Source organism: Sander lucioperca, chromosome 11, assembly GCF_008315115.2.
Source record: "Sander lucioperca isolate FBNREF2018 chromosome 11, SLUC_FBN_1.2, whole genome shotgun sequence".
Lineage (NCBI taxonomy): Eukaryota > Metazoa > Chordata > Actinopteri > Perciformes > Percidae > Sander > Sander lucioperca.
In genome coordinates this window covers 20,496,583-20,516,344 of record NC_050183.1, presented here as the reverse complement: position 1 = coordinate 20,516,344, position 19,762 = coordinate 20,496,583, and the positions used below count along the sequence as shown (strand labels likewise).

Genomic DNA, 19,762 nt, shown 5'->3' with positions numbered 1-19,762 from the left:
CAAAAGCATCATGCTTGAAGGCTTACCAGATGTTGAAACAACTAATACTAATACTACGAGACAGAATTGTACAACTCTGGAAGTTTATTATAATAACAATCATTTTATATTTTATCATTTTATCTATCTGAACACGACCTCAGCCTGCTTATATCCTCAGAACAAAGGACCAAACTGTGCTTAAGATGATACAGCTATACATGTTATCCCTTACTGGCATATTATAAATCTTAAATTGGTTTAGAAGTCTGAACCACAGATAATAACAGATAAGTGTAAACCATTAGAGAGAAGAAGACAGAGAAACAGATAGAGATAGAGGGGTGGGGGAGTGACACATAGCAAGTAGCATAGCACATAGCAAGTAAAGACTGTGTGCAGTCCCACACTGCATATGTGGCAATGACGTATTGTTCCTTTTTGTATATGAGAATTTTTGCAAATCAAGTGTCAAGATTCAGAGTTAAAGTTAAATGTTCCGGCAGTAACAAAAAAACGTCTTTCCTCATCAGCGTGAAATAGTGTTCTACTAGGACAAAACATGATTTCTATTCCTTTTCAAAGCGATTTGAATTGTGACAGTGAAGTGCGACGGTGCCCAGGTATGTGGGAGTGAAGTTTCTCACCCTTGACTGACTGGCCTGAATTTGCCTTCTGATGCCCACGTCGCCATGGCAATGGCATCGTGTTAACAACAATTTCCGGAGCGCCTTTGTGTCGTGACTAGTGGGCTTAACACCAGTGTGTTGTCATGGAGCTGCCTCCTCACTCTGACTCTTCTCCCACTGTCTGTCTCTCTGTCCAGACAGGGAAGGTATCTGAGGTCTGTTGGTACTGATGATCAATGGTGGAGACTGGTGCTGAAAAGATTATTCTGGGTTAGGGTTGGTTAGAATATGGTTCCAATGGAGATGTTGATGATGATGCATCACCTCTCCAACTTCACAGCATCCATCTGAATCAGACAGGTGGTGTAGCTGTGAATGCCTTTCAAATGATTCAGTGGTTTTTACATACTAGAGGTGTGAAGATGCAGTGCAGTGTGCCATATTAACCAAATAATAGTTTAAAAAAAGTTTACATTTTGTCATCCTACACAGATTTGTGTTGTTTATTAGCTTAACCATGCTAGTTAGGTGAGCCCAGCCCAGCCCATATATCTAGTAGCATCAGTGACTACGTTTACATGCACATAATATTCCGGTTTTTGCCCTTATTATAGGGGGCGCTAGCGCTTTGAGTAGTTGTTAAGACTAGAAAAGCGCTATATAAATACAGTTCATTTATTTTTACATTTATTCCAAAAAAGACGATATTCCGACTAAGATGTTTACATGGCTAATGAAAGTGAATCTTTACATGTAGCCGTGCAAAATACGATTTTTTCAAAGTTTTCCAGTGGTAGTGGACTTGTTGGACTGTGCGAACACAGCCTCCCTCTTTCATTCCTTCTACCAGCTCCTTGAAAATGTCGGCATAGCGATGTGTGCGCATATCCAAAATCCTGTTGATATCCAAGTCTTTAATAATGTTTAAAAGTAGTAGTGTGTTTTGCCTTCTTATCGGGTCTGCAGCCTTGCAAACTATTGGCTGGTTGGTTTGTGTACAGCAACCATAGCAACGCACAGAGCTGACCATAAGCCGTTAACAGGCAAGAGGCCATAAACTGGCTGTAAACTGCGGCAAAAACCCTGATTGAGACGCATATTCCGAATGCACTCTATACATGTCCAAAGAATGCATTTAAACCCTAATAATACCGGAATATCTGGTGTCGGTATGTGTCGCCCGTCAACTTGTGAGGATACACCATTGTCCTATTTATTTTCTTTCTTTCTTTTCTAGTACTTTTACAGACATGTTTGCCTTTATTTGATAGTGATGGTTGAGAGATGACAGAAAATGTGTGGAGAGATGAAAGATGACATGCAACAAAGGTCCCCGACTGGAGTCCAGATGTTGTGATTAAATGGTCAGCATCTTAAAGATTTTTTTGGGGCATTTATTTGACAGGACAGCTGAAGACATGAAAGGGGAGAGAGAGGGGGAATGACATGCAGCAAAGGGCCGCAGGTCGGAGTCCAACCCCGGCCCACTGCGTCGAGGAGTAAACCTCTATATATGGGCGCACGCTCTACCAACTGAGCTATCCTGGTGCCCAATGGTCAGCATCTTAAACCCCTAAGCCACCAGGACACGCCCCTAATTGTCCTCCAGAAAAGCAGCAATTTTTTCTTGTCTTACTGTACTTTGTACTTCTGTCTGTATGAAACGTTAAGGAACAATCCCAATTTCACCCCTTGACCCTACCACTGCGTTTTGGAGTGCCCTTTACCAGGTAGGGTGTCTCATTTCTTTGAGGGGCAGTGGTCATCCAGCCCTCCAGGTGACCCTCCAAACTGAGTGTTTTCAAACTGAGGCAGTGGAATATTCAACATAAGTGTGTGCTATGGCCATCAATTGATGCATGTACTGCTGGTATGCTGATGCTGGTAACTGTGGAATTTGTGTCCTTTTACATCTAATAAAAATGGTCATTAACCTTTGACGAAATCATGCAAAAAAAGCTTTAGACTTACATATTTTACCACACATACTGTATTAGACACACTAAGTTTACATTCAGTCCACAGAATTAGAAAATGTTATGCAGTGGGTGTTGAAAAGATTTCCTTTCCAAGTCCATTTTCCTCTACTGAGGGACTGGTTCAGCAGTGCTGCATAAAGCTTGTCAAAGTGTTGCTCTTAGCCAGAGCTTTTTAATTAGTGTTTTATGGTAATTTTGGGCAATTGAGTCCTCGGTAACCATGGCAACTGCTCACAGTGCAATTTCCACGGACTGTTAAGGAAAGCTTTAGGGAAACAACTTACTAAAGGGTGTTTATGCAAATGGGGACTGTCGTGCAATGTGAGAAAAACGTTCAATAACCCTGCAACCTAGCGAGTAGAGTTTGTGTTAGGAGAGACTGTGTTGTAACTTAGAAGTCACAGATTTGATTCCTGCAGCAGACGGTGTGTGTCAGTGTTGAAGTGACCTTAAGCAAGACAGTAAACCTGACCTGCCTGTGTACGGACAAGAGCATAACTGAAAGATATCAATCAGAGGTGAAAAGTCACAGCATATTATCTGTTTTCACTTATAAAAAAGGCAGAGAAGGGACAAGAAGAAGGGAGGAGGGGATAAAGGGGTGACAGAGGCAGCAGCAGGTGATAGATGGAGCGAACGCATGAATAGAGATCCAGACAGTCATGCACAGCTATCAGCTGGCAGTAAAAAAGAGAGATTGACTCCTGGCCAGAGCGAGAGAGAGAGAGAGAGAGGGATGACAGAAAGATAGAGAGGTTGTTCCAGATAGCAGCAGGTCTCACAGTGTGTACAGGGACAGTTCTTCAGGTGAAGGTGAACCGTTCTCTTGCAATCAGGACGCTATGTGCTCCGTATTCATCACATTGTAAGGAAAGAATACTGGACTTAAAGTCACACATATGGGGGCTAAATATAAATCGCAGGTTACTCATTTGTTTTAGGGTTAAGCTTTGATTTTAGGATTAAAGTTAAGATCATGACTAGGTTAAATTTAGGGTAAGGGTCCATAAACAGTTCCCCACCCAACTCGCTAGTTCCCCTCAGATCTACAGAGCTTTATAACATCAGCTCATTTTGGGGGTTACTTTTACAGTCCACAACTGTATATATATATATATATATATATATATATTATTATATACATTTAGCAGCTAAAGAACCATATTTCCCTCAGGAGACCAAAACAGAGCTAAAAGAGATTGAATATTGAACTTAATCTGTTGGGTGGCCAGAAACACAACGTTGTGCAACGTTAATGCTAATGTTGTTCTGTGTCTGCTAGATTGGAAAATAGACATTTGTCTGCTGGCATTATGTCAATGTTGTTTGTTGCTCCACTGCCCTCAAGTGGCCCCCCAAAAATAGCAATACTTAGTGACCTCTTGACACAGGTTGAACAAGGGGGTTGAATACTTTTTAAGGCCTGTAGAAGTGAAACTAAAAGAGGAAAGATGAGTCAAAAGTCAGGTTGGAAACTCACTGGTTCAAGCCACATGTGCTATCGGGTTTGTAGAGTTCCACATTAGTAAACTGTAAAGCGATGTGGATCAGACTGCACTGTACATGAACTGGTATATCGTATGTTGTACCTCGAGGACAGCGGGTTCATATTCAGTCTTCAAAATATTAAATCAAATTGACCTACAACTTTTAATAACAAGTGTCGCCCTGTTATTAGTATGATCTATGAATAGTTCTAAGCTTCTAGGTCGAAAGCTGTAAGACATGACACTGTAATAGTAGACTGTGTGTGTGTGTGTGTGTGTGTGTGTGTGTGTGTGTGTCTTCTTTCTGCTTTACTCTCCTACGGGCTCTGAAAGCTGGACGAGTTGCTGGGACACCAGCATGGCAAGGTGACCTTAAATAACTAAATAACACACAAATACACAGACATGCCCCCACTTACTCAAAAATACACAGACTACCATTAACATCAAGAGTCCATTGAAAAGCCTCTGTGTCTGTCATCTCTGTATCAGGTAAGTCATCTTATTAATCACAATTCCCTTTCCCACGATGATAATGTAATCTCATCAATGTTTGAATTGAGTTATTTAAAGAAACAATTCATATTTTTTTATCAGTAACTTTGTCTGTGTCTCTGTAATCAACAGCTATACTTAAGAGGGTGTATGTGTGATATAGTGTGCTTTGGCTTCACACAAAACCTTTTTGTTGCATCACACTGAAGATTTTGGGGCAGCGGGGAAACATCTAAAATATCTTGTGGTGTTTTTCAACCTTTTTATCCAGAACATTTGTCTCGGCCTCTGACTACACTTAGACATCTAACGACAACCAGGGAGTTGCTGGTTCAGTTTCCAGCACTAACAAAAGCATAGTAGATAGAACATTGGCTGAACATTTATGATAGAGTATGTGATGGCACATGGAGAAAATTAATAATCTGTTTTAAAGGAGAATTCCGGTCGATTTCAACACGTAGCTATGTCGTTTGTTGTCACGCAGTGCTGTCAGTAGGGAGAAAAATGAAAATAATTGTGTTGCCTACAACGAGTTATGCTACTGCTAGCTTTCGAACAAGTTAAGAGGCTAAAAGCACGTTTAAAACCTGCCCCGTTTCAGCCGCATTGGGGAAGAAATCTAGCAGGAGGATAACTCGTTGTAGGCGACACCGATTATTTTCGTTTTTCTCCCTACTGACAGCACTACGTGACAACAAACAACATGGCTGCGTGTTGAAATTGACTGGAATTCTCCTTGTATGTATATGTGCTGTAATTTGCCACTTTTTAAAAAGAGATATTCTGGTGATTATTTTCTGAGACTGTTTACGAGTTGGTTTGTCCAAGTTGGGACGATTAGAAGAACAGATTACGGTAATTAATTAAACTAGGATTAGTACATTTGTAATGATAAATATAATTTAATTATATATATATACTTTTCTTACATGTGTTACTATATCTCTTTTTTTCATTTTATGTTTATCTGAATAGTGACTTAGACATAGACATTTGTGCAACAAATCTCCAATGTTCAGCATCACAACATTTATAGCTATTGCTAATTTCCAATGCCTGTCCCTCTTAGGGGTCATGATGGAATAAAGACATGTGTGACGTCTAAAGAAAAGTTTAAAGCCCTCTCTAGTGTTTATATTCTCCATAAATAACCATCCAAACCATCTCTAAACCAGCTGGCAAGCTGGGACGTCACAATATTTTCACATGCCTTATAATCAACAATCTACTAATCAGTAACATAGTCATATTTATAATGGTAATACAATAAATTAATGATAGTGATATATGAAAGTTGCAGGCAGCAGAACACTAATTCACTAATTCATGGTGTTGAACAGCGCTAATGAGGATATGAATGTGTCTGCTATGTGCTTCATTAAGGAGTTTGGTCTACGTGAAAGACAAACTTTAGTTTTGCAAAATGGCGAGTAAAGTGATCGTTGACTTTTACTCTTGGCATGCTGATGAATGAGACCAGAGAACCCAATCTGTGGGGATTTCTTTGTTGTCAAACACAAGATGATGAGTTTATCTTTCCAATGAATCAGCTCCCTGAATTTAAAAATGGATTTAGACTGAGACGTTCTCATAGAAAGGAAAAAAAAAGAAAGTACCGTGCTTGATTTAAGATGGCTTCTCTTTCTGTGTCTTGGTAGGGGGTGGGATGGAGGAAGAGAAAAGTTAAACACAGAGACAGACGGAGAAAGAGCAGAGAGCGAGAGAGAGAGAGAGAGAGAGAGAGAGAGAGAGAGAGAGAGGAGACCTGAAAGGGAAAAGAGAAAATACAGAAAGAGGAGATGTGCCATGGCGTCTCAGGCAGAACTGGGCCACTGAGCACAACCCTGGAAAAACAGAGAGGAGAAAAAAGAAAAGACTGGCCTGGAAACAGGGGAGAGAGAGAGAGAGATGACAGAAGGAGAGGAGAGGCTCAAATAAAGTCTTTCCTCTGTGAGCTTCACAGATACTGAGGAACAGTTGGACGAGTAAAAAAAACCCAAATAAGTTCGGTTTGGAAATGTTTGTGAACAGCCAGTTGACTTTCTGCTGACAATAACATCACTTTACATTAACACGTAAAGTTGTTTTTATAGTACCTCTGATAGGGGTCAGGCTCCTATAAAGGGTCTGAAAATAAATGTGAGAGGTTGTGAGATGATTAATGGGAGAGGAAAAAACTAACTTATGACTTATTTTTAGCGGTGGTGCCATGTTCAATTTCATAATAGAAAATGGAAACGATGGCCAAAGACCTAAGTTGTAACAAATTGGAAGTTTCCTTTTAAATAATGACATTTTAAACTGTATATATTTTTGATTTAAAGCGTCCAGTGACTATGTTCATGTACTACACATGAATCATCCATAACACTGAAATATTGTCTTTATTTGGGCTGCAACCTTTCATTCACAAACTTTTTAAATAAATCAGTAAGCCGATTCATTGTTTAGTCTTAAGCTTTTTGGCATGTGACCCTTCAACATGTTTACTTATCATCTGTTGCATAAGTCTACTGGTAATGAGCAATAAAAAAAATGCATCACATGCGTCCTGTCAGCCTAAGGGATACCATATAAGCACCACAGGTTCAGTTCAGGCATACACTCTATCCCTGCGTTTCCTGTCTGTATTTATGCTGTCAATTAACCCAATAAAGGTCAACATTTATTTTGGAACCCAAAGATATTCAGTTTACAATAATATATTACAGCAAATATTCCCATTTAAGAGACTGATAAGTAAATTGACTGATCAACTAATTATTTCAGGAATACTCTTTATTAGCTGACATATATATGCTTTGTACTGAAAATCACTGCAGTAACCCAGATATGTTCGATTCTGACAGCACGACTCTCTATTACGTTGCCTTTCTATGTCTGGCTGCTTGTTTATTTGTCTTTATTACATACTATATATATATATCACTGTTTGTCTATCTAACTTCCTGTCTGACATCTGTTGGTATTTGTCTCTGAATGCAGTCAGAAACTTTTCCAGTAGAGAGAGAATGTGGGAAACATCTTTTTCAGGTCATTTTGTGGCTCAGTTTAGGTAACAATGTTTGACCCATTTGGTGCATTTGTGTATTTGTTCATTCATGCATCAGAGCAGAATTGATTCCCACATTTTGGGTGCAGGTGAATCGTCAGCTGTTCTGTGTTTTGTTGTTGTCGGCCGATTGTTATTTTTAGTGTCAGTGATGTAAGGGTCATTGAGTTTGTCAGACATGTTACTGGAGCCACTGTGGCAGACCGATCGGACTGGCTGCAAGTGTGAAAACGCCCCAAACCATGATTCAACAAGACTGCGTGGTGATTCCTTCAGACTTTGTCCTCACCAGGAAAAAGAAAGCATTAGTAATTTGTTTCAGCAGCAAAAGGTGGATGTAGCATGGCATTGTCCTACAGCTCTAATAGAGAAGAGGTTGGAGGTGGATGGATGGGCCTACAGTGTGTGACCAGGATTCGTGCCTTGTCTTCTACCAAGACTTTAACTTTAATGTTATCCACGAAGGAGCAATCTTACACACCTAACACTAATCAAATAGCTAACTTAATTTTATCGGACCTTAACAACAGCTGCAACAGATCAGAAAAAAGGTCTTTTGCACTGGCATACAACCTATTTTATTGTTTAGTGCTTTAGCTATATATGTACACTAATGTTATCTGATGCTGATGTCCACATTGACATTGTCCACTCTGTTGACTAATTTACTTCCAAAAGGCAGGGTCATTGTTCACGGTGAAACCACTTGCATGATCTCCCTGACCGACAAATGTTAGAAAATAATATTGCTGCTCCCTCAAGTCACTGGCTTGCAGTTGCATGGTATGCCTCCACCATTTCTCACTAATCAATGAGCTTTTTTGTTAGCAAAGATTGTGTAAATAAGCAACCAACCACTTTCTCCAACAATTTATGTGACATTGTTTATTTTTGTTCATGTGAATCTTGGAGGTAAGGGATTTACAGAAGAGATATTCCCTTTCTGTGTGGAGTTTGCATGTTCTCCAAGTGTCCATGTTGGTATCCTACCATATAATTGTAGTTCAAAGTAGAGCTCTGATTATTTTCATTATTGATTCATCTGTCTTTTTAACCAAAACAGTGAATCAATTATCAAAATCATTGCTCATTTATTTTCTGTCCATCAACTAGTCAACTAATCATTACAGCTCTAGTCCAAAGACATGTAGGTTAGGTGAACTGGTGACTAAATTGCCTGTATTTGTGAATGCGAGTATGTGAGTGTGAATGGTTCAATCCATATATCAGCTCTGTAATAGACTGGTGACCAGGAACAGGAGAGGTGGGTACAGGTGATAGATGGATTATTGTGTTGCTAGATATTTGTTAAACTGACCCTAAGTCCATTCATTTTATAGTTTCTAAGCAGCAGAGTTATTAAGAATGCACAAAGATGCACTCAGAACCTACACGTTCATACGTTCATATTCATTTTCTCCATGTGCTTATTACTTGTTAATGTGTTATGTGGCTTGAAGATATCCCAGATTTAATTGACTGTGAGGCTACAAAATACCCAGAATGTCAAACTTAAATTCCAACATCAATATCCATTAATTCCCTCGAGATACACCTGTACTTGAAACGTCAAGATCGTTATTTTCTGATCTTGCAGTGCATGCAACACTAATATAGCATATTTTTGCCTGTTAGTAATAGCCTTGCTTTTTAATCAGGAAGCTTAGAAATGTCTGTAAATATTAACAGGCTATGCTCAGAACAAAAGACAAATAACTGTGTGTTTGTGTGCTAGTGCTGGTGCAGGTAACTGCTGTAAGTGGTAATTTAGTTAATGTAAAAAAGACAGAACAAGATGTAAACTGGCTCCCACACATGCATGCACGTACGTACGCACGCACGCACATATGCACGCACGAGTGCATGCACGTACCCACGCATGTATGCACGCACACATGCACACACGCATGCACGCACGCACACAGCTCAGGGATTTGCTTGTGAACTGGGATGTGAAACGTCCCTGTCACAAAGTAGTCTTAAACTAAATGACTGCCTGCATGTGTGCATGTATGTGTCATTGGTTTATATGTGTGTGGGCATTTTATGTTTGTCTGTGTTTCACATGTGCGTGTTAGTATGTGACTGTTTAATCAGAAGAGAGTGCAGTAGCCATGGGGTGAGTTCTGCAGAGTGCAGCATTCACACCTCTACAAAAAAAGAGACATGGAGAAGCTGCTCTAAAGATTTTATTCAGGTGCACTAAACGTATCAGATATAGTTGAGTCTATGTGAAGCGTTGCCAAATGTGGAGCGATCGCCCACTGAGTGCAGCATGTTCTGTTTTATGACAGAGAGAGAGAGACTGAGTAAAAATACACCCAGCTCCTGGGAGACGGTCTCTATGGCAGCAGTTACTATGGTGATAGCAAGGCTGCACGTGAAGTGATGGCTGTCATGGGACTCTAGGGAATTCACCCTCTCGAGCTTCTGGAGGAGGCGCACACAGACACACACACAGACACACACACACACACACACACACACACACACACACACACACACACACACACACACACACAAACTTAAATGAACAGATGGAAGAAAACAGGCCACTTGAGGGGAAATTTTATTAAGAGCAATGACACCAGTGGTGCAAATTAATTTACTCTGTACTTAAATATGATACTTAATATTTACTATACTTAAGAGGGGCATATTGTACTTTTTACTTTGCTACATTTATATAGTTGCTAGTTACTTTGCATATTTTGCAGGTTATCTTTTTATACAAGGCATACAACCATCTTCTAAAACTAGATGCATTATTCATTGAACAAAAATCTCATTCTAGGTCATTCTTGTCTGGAATTAAATACTTAAAGAAATGTTTTTTCCTATAAAAAGTGCAAAAATGCTGCCTCAAAGACTTTCTAATAAAAACGTTAGTGTCAACCCAGTTTTTGTTTCTCATTTTGACAAGGTAATTTTAAAGGGGTTGTATTGAAATACTCATACCCTAATAGGTGAAATACCTATGTCATTTCACAACAACATGCACGTGTGGCCGAACCGGCGATCAAAATAAAGAACAACGAAGCTCGGAATACAACACACACACAGGAAGTTTGACTTCATTCTCTACTCAGGACATCGAGTACAGCCCCTTTACAAACGGTTTAGAATATTCTTACTGCACCACAAAAAAAAAGTCTTAAAAGACTAAATTACTGACAGAAATGTCTTTATGTTAACCAACTTGCAGATTAAACTGCAAAACAAAACACCCAAACCAACTACAGCAAAAATTCTGCTAACACATAAATGCACCAGTTACAATTATCCTTTGATATGTGTGACAGGACCGTTTACCATTATGAGAATTCTAGTGTATCTAATGGGAATTCTAAGTGTATTTTGCTGATAATACTTTGATACTCTTGCTTAAGTAGGATTTTGAATGCAGGACTTTACTTGTAATTGAGTATTTTGGCATTGAGTTATTGCTACTTTTACTCAAAGAATCAAAATACTTTTCCCACCTCTGCTTGCTAGTGTGTAAATGTGTGCATAAGTGTGGGTGGCTGCGTGTGTGTAGCGTGTGTGGGCAGGTGTGTGTTAGCAGTTCTTGCAAAATGTCTCACTGCTCACGTCTTTATTTCTTTAATGTAATTATCATTGTACTCATATGAGCAAAGCTAAATTGTGTGTGTGTGTGTGTGCGTGTACAATTTGCGTGCTGGGAGCTTGCACACATGCACATGTAGTGTTGCCTCTGCAGAGTCAGTCTGCTCTGTCATGCTGTTTCCATAGCAGCAGCGAGAGGCCAACACAGCCAACCACACTCACTTAGTTTCACCCCATCAATGCCAGTTTGCTCTGACTCTCTTCCTACCTTTTTTTTTTTTTTTGGCTCTCTGGGAGTTAGAGCAGGACTCGATACATGTCAGTGTCCCCCTTACATTCATTCATTTAGACAGGGCCGACCAGAGCACTAGAACCACAAAAGAAAGCAAAAGATTTTCAAAATTCGGTCCATTTTTTTTCCACAAAACGTGATATCCATGACTGAACAAGAGCTGAATGTGGATTATTAAATCCCAAATGCTGAAATATTGTGTTAAATTTGGGTTACACTTTACTTGAAGGTATCTACATAAGAGTGACATGACACTGTCATGAACATGTCATAAAACATTATAAACAAGTCATAAACGTTTATGACATAACGCTTCTGTCATTCGGTTTTGTCATGACAAGTTAGGGTTCATGTGTCATGACAGTGTCATGTCACTCTTATGTAGAAAACTTCAAGCAAAGCATTACCTAAATTTGTCATCTTGTTGTCATTTGTCTCATAGGAATCTTTTGAAATGTAATCCATAGATTCAAAAAGTCTGAGCAGCTCCACTGGGCATCCTTCCTGTTTTGTGCATCTTCTTTGTCAATATTCTGGTTTCTTGTGTAAAATCAGCCTCTGGAGAGGTGTCTGTGTCATGAAGGTGACTGCCCACAGCCGGCACTTATCACTGCCCACGTAAACAACCTCCCATTTGCTCCTAATATTTGTCATTGTCCCTGCTGTTGTTGTCTAATTCTAATGGGTAGCATCAGCTCTGATCTCTTTTTCTCTGCTCTCTTTATTTTTAGTCTAGTCAGTAAATGCATGCCTAAGCTGTTACATCAGTAGACTGTGAGTGCACAATCAAACAGCAGCAGTATCAGTAGCTATTAAAAACAGGTTTACCAGACTGCATGCTAATATTTATACTATCGATTTTGCCAAATCATTATCCTCAATACTTTTCAGTGCTTTTTTACGGGGTCATTTTGGAAGAAACAAAAGTTAGAGAAAAGACTTTATGACTGTGATTACTCAAAGAAAAAAAAAAGAAAAATAAATCAAGCAAAGCCACAAGATAAAATAAAAATAAAACACAATGTGCTATACATATTCATATAGTACATTTCAACATCAAGGCAATTCAACGCGTTTTACATAAAACATGAAAAAAAAATAGATAAGAAAGAAAATAAAAGGCTTATAACACTTTTTAATCCTCTTTAATCTGTAGTACAGTTCTATCAAAAGATCATACCAGCTCTAGTCAGTGTTGCTGGTTTTGGAGCATTATACTGGGCCATCTGGCTCTTGGCTGGGATGTCAAGCGGTTGATTTAGAGAATGCCGATTTCACACCTTTGGTAGTCATGATGCTAGTAGCCAGGTTATCACTCAGACTGCCTGCTTACTCAGCCAATGAGAAGATCCCTGATGCAACTTCTGCTGTGTAACTATGACGGCGCATGTCATCCGACATGTGTCCTCTGCTGATTGGACAGCCACACTGAAACCAAACATTTCAGAGGAAATTATAACTGTTCTGACATCGACCAGAAGTCATATAGACTTCTGGTCAGAAGTCTAAAACATATAGACTCATCCCACATGAATGGGAAATATTTATATAAAGTAACGTCTTGTGTCATATAGTTTCTGTTGCTTTGTTGTAAAGGATCTCGCACAAAGCAGCAGGAAGTCTTGACCTGTGAATGAGTATTCTGCTCCAGGCCTGGAAACTGTTAGCAAAACATTAACTATTGATGGTGAGGCTGTTGCAGCTTGTTTTATAAAAATATTACATTTTATACTTTATTCTTGACCATCTTTAATTGGCAAAACGGCACAACATGGGTTTTAGGTTGGGATAAATGTAGGCTATTAAATTAATCATGCAGTATTTCAACAGGTGGAGAACAGAGGTAACCAGGTCTGAAACACGGACAATATGATATATAAGTGATTTCTTATTGTGAATAATAAAATGTGCTCTCTGTTCGATCATGTAACCACACAGGAGAAATACAAGACATAAAAATCAAACTATACTCAAATTTCTAATCTCGCCTTCATGGGTACTCGGCTTCCAATAGGGCCCAATCATATTCATTTCACTCCAAATTATTGACTCTGTAGACTCTGTAGGTCATCAATGCATAAAGAGAGCCCTTGGTTACATTTTTCTTTTCATTGCATGCAAAGTTTTATCAAATCAGTTAGGACTTTTCTTAAATTCTACCTTTAACCTCGGCCTCTGATCTTTTTTTCCTGAATTTTCACGCACACACAAAGAAAGTTGATTAACTGAGACTGAAATAATAATTTCCACATACAACTAATGAGATCCTGAAAGTAAATTTGACCATATTGCCCAGCTATAGTTTTAGCCTTTGTGCAGCATCTTTTTCTGAGTTGGCAGTCCACCACATTGACATTGTACTGACATGCAGACTTTAAGCAAGGAAGGAAAACACAGGACATGCTTTGAGATCATTTTTTTTACACTGAGCTGTGTAATCCTCATTGGTGAAATCCCACCTGTTCTCCAGTAGCTATACAAACCCTTGGTTACCCTTTTAGCTCTAAACATGAGGGGTTAGAAAAGAACCAGTGGTCCAAGAAAAGCACTCACTGCTGGGTTTACACATACTGTAGAAACAAACAGTAAATCCCAACGCGCCTCATTACGCCTGCTTTGAACATGACTGTGGATAAGGATGTATTTATTTTAATGGTCCAACCCTTTTTAGATAAACAGTCCTGGAGCATAACAAGCCAGTCAATTCAACAAATTTCACTGCCCTTGCAATTAACTAAAGCAGATAACAAATGGTGTCCTCACAGTGCTCAAGATCACTCTGTCTATCTTCTGAATTCATCTGGTCACACTGTGCTGGACGTGTGTGTGTGTGTTTATAGACAGATAACGCTGCAGGTCATATCTCTGAGACTCCTAGTCTCCCTCTCTTTGCTCTCCACACCTCCTCATTTTCTCCTCCTCATCCCCCTTTGGACTCCCCTCTGTTTCTTCAGCTTCACTCCTCATCAGCTCCTATTGTCCTCTTACTCCATTTCTCCTCATCACGGCTGGTTTCAGCTCATCCAGATCAAACAGGAAATCGAGGTGGCAGTCAAGATAACTGAAAATTCACTCTTTGTTCTGTTTGAATTATATTTATATATATTATATTTATTTGTCAGTAGATTGAGTGTAGTAAGCGTTGAATGATGAATTGAATGATACATCCTCACTCAAGGATTTTAATATCTGTGGCAGGCTGTTCTCATGAGCCATTTGTACATCTACAATAAGTAATGCACATTCATTTGTATCTATTCCACATATTTATTACTGTAAGCCACACATTGTCTGCCAGTGTAAAATGCCGCGAACATCTACGTAGGGAGGAAGTCATTACCTGCTTATCCTCTGCAGGGTTGTGATGGACTGCATTCCAGCCCAAAATCGGCAAAAGGCAGAGTTCACCTTGGACAGTTTGACAGTCTATCACAGGGCTGTAACCCGTACTGTATGATAAGGCTCTACTGATGAGCTGAAAGGGCTGATTGAAGTGTCAATTTAACACTGAAGTCATATAAATACTGTCATTTTTACACCCACAGACCTAAATTAACACTTTATTTATTGCATTACCCATCAAAAGCATGTCATCATTAATAAATGCAGCTCACATGGTTGTTATCAAAATGTTATTTTAGAACATTTTAGAGAAAATCCCAGACATGAATTTTAGGGACAGCTCCATAGGTAATCTCTAAAGAAACTTACTTGATGCTAGTTTTATATTATTTATAAATTATATATTATATATATTTTGTTATCTTTTAGTAATTTAGCCTAATAATGTAACAATAATCTACACAGGAACACAGTGAAATGAATAAAGACTCCTCACATATAATGAGCCTGTTGATGTTCATGAGTTCAGCAGTCTGTCTAAAATGAATCTAACGTCATCTCTCTCCTCTCCTCTTCTTGCCGCCATAGTGCAGTGTCTGGAAATGACAACTAAGCGAAAGCTGATTGGCCGGCTGGTGCCGTGCCGTTGTTTCCGTGGCGAAGAGGAAGTGATCTCAGTGTTGGATTACTCCCACTGCAGCCTGCAGCAAGTCCCCAAGGAAATTTTCAGCTTCGAGAGAACTCTGGAGGAGCTCTACCTCGACGCCAACCAGATTGAGGAACTACCCAAGGTAACTCTGAACCATGTTAACCCCTCTCTGCTGGAACTTATATCTAACCTCTAACCCCAAAGCCCAACATGGTAAACATAACTTATAACCATTTCTTGACTACCTGGACCAAGGCCGGCCAGTTGATTCTTATGCAATCCTTACAAAACATTAGTGAAAATCCATTGGCTAATATGTGTTGCACTTTCTTTTGATCTTGTTCACTTTAATTAAAATAAGCTGTTTGCTCTACACCTCGTTCTAAGAAGCCATAAAGTTTTATTTTCTGACCTATTAGTGGAAAGCCCAACAAATATGCATTTTTTGCACTTACACTCTTACATAAAGTAACTGTAAATGTGACATATTTTATTGCTTTGTGGTATGTGACAAAAAGTGGATCTTTATTCATTTCATCTCCACTGATTACTTGGCTGCAACTGTAAGTTATGCCCTCAGAAGTTGACACATTTGGATATATTAATGTTGTGGGATCACCAGTGATGTTCATTTAAAGGAATTTACAGTTAAGCAATGCTACTAAGCTTTGCTACTCTCAGATCTTTACCACCAGAGGGGCAAAAAAAAAAAACCTGAGGGTGGCACCAAGGCCATGCTGGTACCTAAACAAAAAGGGTTCATCTTCTGTACAGTTGCCAATTTAGGACATTTCAGACTCAGACAGACAGGTTGTCAGTGTACATTGCAGCTTTCCTCGTTGTACTTTGTTAGCCTCAGGCATACCCAATGTTTTGAACTGAATGCCAACATTACTGTTTAAATGCTATTATCAGCATGCTAAAGTGATTCAGATTTGTCTTCTGTGGATCATGCCTGTAGAAAATTGTAAGTCAATCCATTCAATAATTGTTGAGATATTTTACTCTGGACTGCATCCTAGGCCACCCGAGACTTTCAGAAATCCTCCACGTGAGCAGTAATGAGGCAAAATGTCCTTCCAATATTTCAAGGAGAATTACAGTTGCTGTTTATAGGAGGGCTGTTTCATTTTATTGATATCCTGTCCTGGTTTAAATGACAGAGATGTTGAATTGGATTTCTAAATATAACCTGCATGAATGGAGACAGTCTAATACGGCTGAGTAAGTGGCAAGCCAAACTTGCATTCAACTGACAAAAAGCCTTGACAATGTGTATGTGTAAATGTGTGTGCCAAGATTGAATAAGAGATGTCAAGGCTGCCAGAATAATTGGCCTTATTGTAAGTGAGTAGAGAGCTCCTTTAGTGCGTGTGGGTAAGTGATTGTGTCTTTAAGTATCGTGGCCTGGCCTGGCCTGACCCACGGGCACCTAGCAGCAGATCTTTGGCCCCAGTGCTCCTTTTACAAAAGTGACAGTATGGCTGACAACATGTCAATAAAATATACAAAATAGGCGATCTAAAAATATTTTGTGCACAAAGCAGCATTTTATTTTGAGCAGTTAATCATTAAATTTGTTAAATGTCTGCATAGGTTTACGTTTCTTTGTGCAAGTTAGGGGACTTGGAAAGTGCCTGCAGGAATGAATGTGAGAGCATATGTTTGTTTGAATAATGAGAAAATGACACAGAAATTGCACATCGTCGGATAGTTGGGTGTTTTGTGTGAAGTATGGTACACATCAAATCAGAGTGGGTGAAGTCTGGGTGACACTTGGCAGATTAAGGTGCTACTGTACATGTTTACAGTACACTGGCCTCAGTACAACAGATAGCACACTCTGGAAGTGTTTTGACACCCCCCAAGTGATATTTTAATTATCAGCTCTTGGAAATGAGGTTAGAAAACATGGAAAATGAAAAACAGTTCACTGGATAATCCATTGAACAAAATGTTTGCCATTCTTCCAAATGGATTGAGTTCAACTGTTGGAAATGCTCAGCATGTATCCTACGGGAATGCCATACCACCTATAATGACGCTGATGTAATTGAGGTCACCTGTTCAGAAGGCACAAAACGTGAGCCAAATTCTGTCCCTTTACCAGGTGATGATCCACCATATGGTAACTGAGTGTGGTTATCTTTTGAAAAGTTCTAAGAATGTGTACCTTTTGTTTGGATATTGGTGAATAAATGTTTTGATGAATGGGGCTGAAATTGGCTGTAAACCTATCAAAGATTGAGATTTTATGCTGATGGTTTGCCAGCATGATGTATTTTTTTGATTTTCTGATTGTTATGAATGAAGGCATTCGCTTTCTGAGAATATAGTTCCCAGTATGTATACGGTTAGAAGATGGCTGTGTCTCATGTGATCTTGTTATTTGTACATGCTGTGACTATACAAATCACATGTAAAAAAAAACGCACGGAGATGAGAAGGGTATGTATGGACTTATCTAACTCTGGGGGATACGGTGAATAAGCTAAAGTCCCAATAAGTCGGCGTGTTCCTTTAACTTTACTTCTCTTAAGACACGTTCACTGTTAGCTCTTGATTTTGGTCTTATTTCTGAGCATTTTATTTTTGAGTTTGAAAGTTTCTGATAATTATAGCAGTTGACAATCTGGAAAAAGATGGTCGTAGACCTTCTGTTAAAATGATTTAAACAAATTATTCTTCATTATTGTGCTTTGGCTTTTTGTATGTGTTTTAATATTTGTAGCATTTCTGTCTGTGTTTTTGCCTGTTGTGTGTGCTTTGGTATTTACAGTTTAGCCTTTCTGTACTCTTAGCACTTTCCTTTTTATGCATATGCTTTCACTCTTGTATATGTTTTGACATTTGCAGTATTTTCCTATTAAGGGCACATTTCTCTGAATGTTTTAGCTTTCACTCTAGTGTGTGTGTGCCCCTAGGGACCACCTCATGTATGAGATTAATTCTGCATTATTCATAGAAAAGCAGCTCAAATGGCACTGCTTTTCCACAACATTAAGTAGTGCATGCCTCCAGCTGACTTTCTCGCTCTCTGTCCTTTTGTACATTTCTGCTAAAGGTCTGTGTGATTTAGCCAACAGACTATAATATTTCATTGTTTCCCCTCTGTTTCCATAGCAACTCTTCAACTGCCAGGCCTTGAAGAAGCTGAGCATGCCTGATAACGACCTGTCCAACCTGCCCACCACCATCGCCAGCTTGGTTAACCTCAAAGAGCTAGACATCAGTAAAAACGGTAAAAATCCTCTCTGTAACACAGATGACCAATCCAACCAGAACAAACCACAAAACTAAAATAATTCAAAAAAGAAAAAATTTAGAAAACTAAAAGTCAACTGCTAACTTATGAGCAACTGCAATTTGAATTACTATCTGCCCATATACACAGGGCTTTAAATTAACTTTTTTAATCACCAGCCAACATGGCTAGTAGATTTTTAAAGCCAATCAGATTCTCCTCTAGCCAATTTTTTCCCAGGAAAAATAAAACAGATTATGAGTTCCGCTGAATACATTTAAGCATCCATATTTCTTTAAAAATATGTGTTTGGGTTGATGGCTGGCAGATATACATTAAACTATAAACATTTACTTTACGCTAAAAAAAAATATCTCTTTTTTTCTTCCTATCTGACTTTACTGCTTCATTTCAGAACCTCTGGTTTGCTTCACGCAGTTCCGTTCATTTTCAAGCCAAACACACACCAAAACGCCCAAATGTCTTGTCAGAAAACAGACCAATCTGTAAACACTGACTTGTCGGATCGTTTCTGCAGCTGGATTAAAAATCAAAAATTCATCATCGGCCAAATTGGCTCGTAACTTTACAATGTTATACCAGCCAAAGTAATTTTTTTACCTGCTTTTGGTGGGTTGGCGGGTGTTAATTTAAACTCCTGCATATACAGTACAACATATGGAGTTGAACACGTAAGGAAACAAAGGTAGCACAGATCTCAAGGCAGCCCAGAAAAAAAGCTCATAATCATAATGATCTCACCTCCAAAATATATGACAAAATTTGACACTGTCTTAACACTTGCAAAGCTCACTGTAGATAATAATTCCCTTTCTTTATAGGAAATCACTCAACAAAAAGTCAAAGTAACTAACACATTTCCTCTTCCCTCTTTGTGTGTCTCTCTCTCTCTTTCAGGTATCCAGGAGTTTCCCGACAATATAAAATGCTGTAAAGGCCTGTCTGTGGTGGAGGCCAGCGTCAACCCTATCACCAAGTAAGACACCAATGCACACCTTATCTTATTCATTTCAGTTGAAGCCT

General features: G+C 39.1%; 1 protein-coding gene across 11 annotated transcripts in view; it reads left to right on the top strand.

Annotated features, from left to right (window-relative positions):
• The window catches only part of lrrc7 (leucine rich repeat containing 7), a 126,303-nt gene that overhangs the window by 57,084 nt on the left and 49,457 nt on the right, over positions 1 to 19,762 (top strand). For all 11 annotated transcript variants that reach the window (XM_036007231.1, XM_031283873.2, XM_031283879.2 and 8 more), the window contains 3 exons: positions 15,414 to 15,616; positions 18,598 to 18,715; positions 19,637 to 19,715. In XM_036007231.1, the coding sequence (XP_035863124.1) occupies positions 15,428 to 15,616; positions 18,598 to 18,715; positions 19,637 to 19,715 (386 nt within the window). In that variant the 5' untranslated portion in view covers positions 15,414 to 15,427. The remainder of the gene's footprint in view (positions 1 to 15,413; positions 15,617 to 18,597; positions 18,716 to 19,636; positions 19,716 to 19,762) is intronic.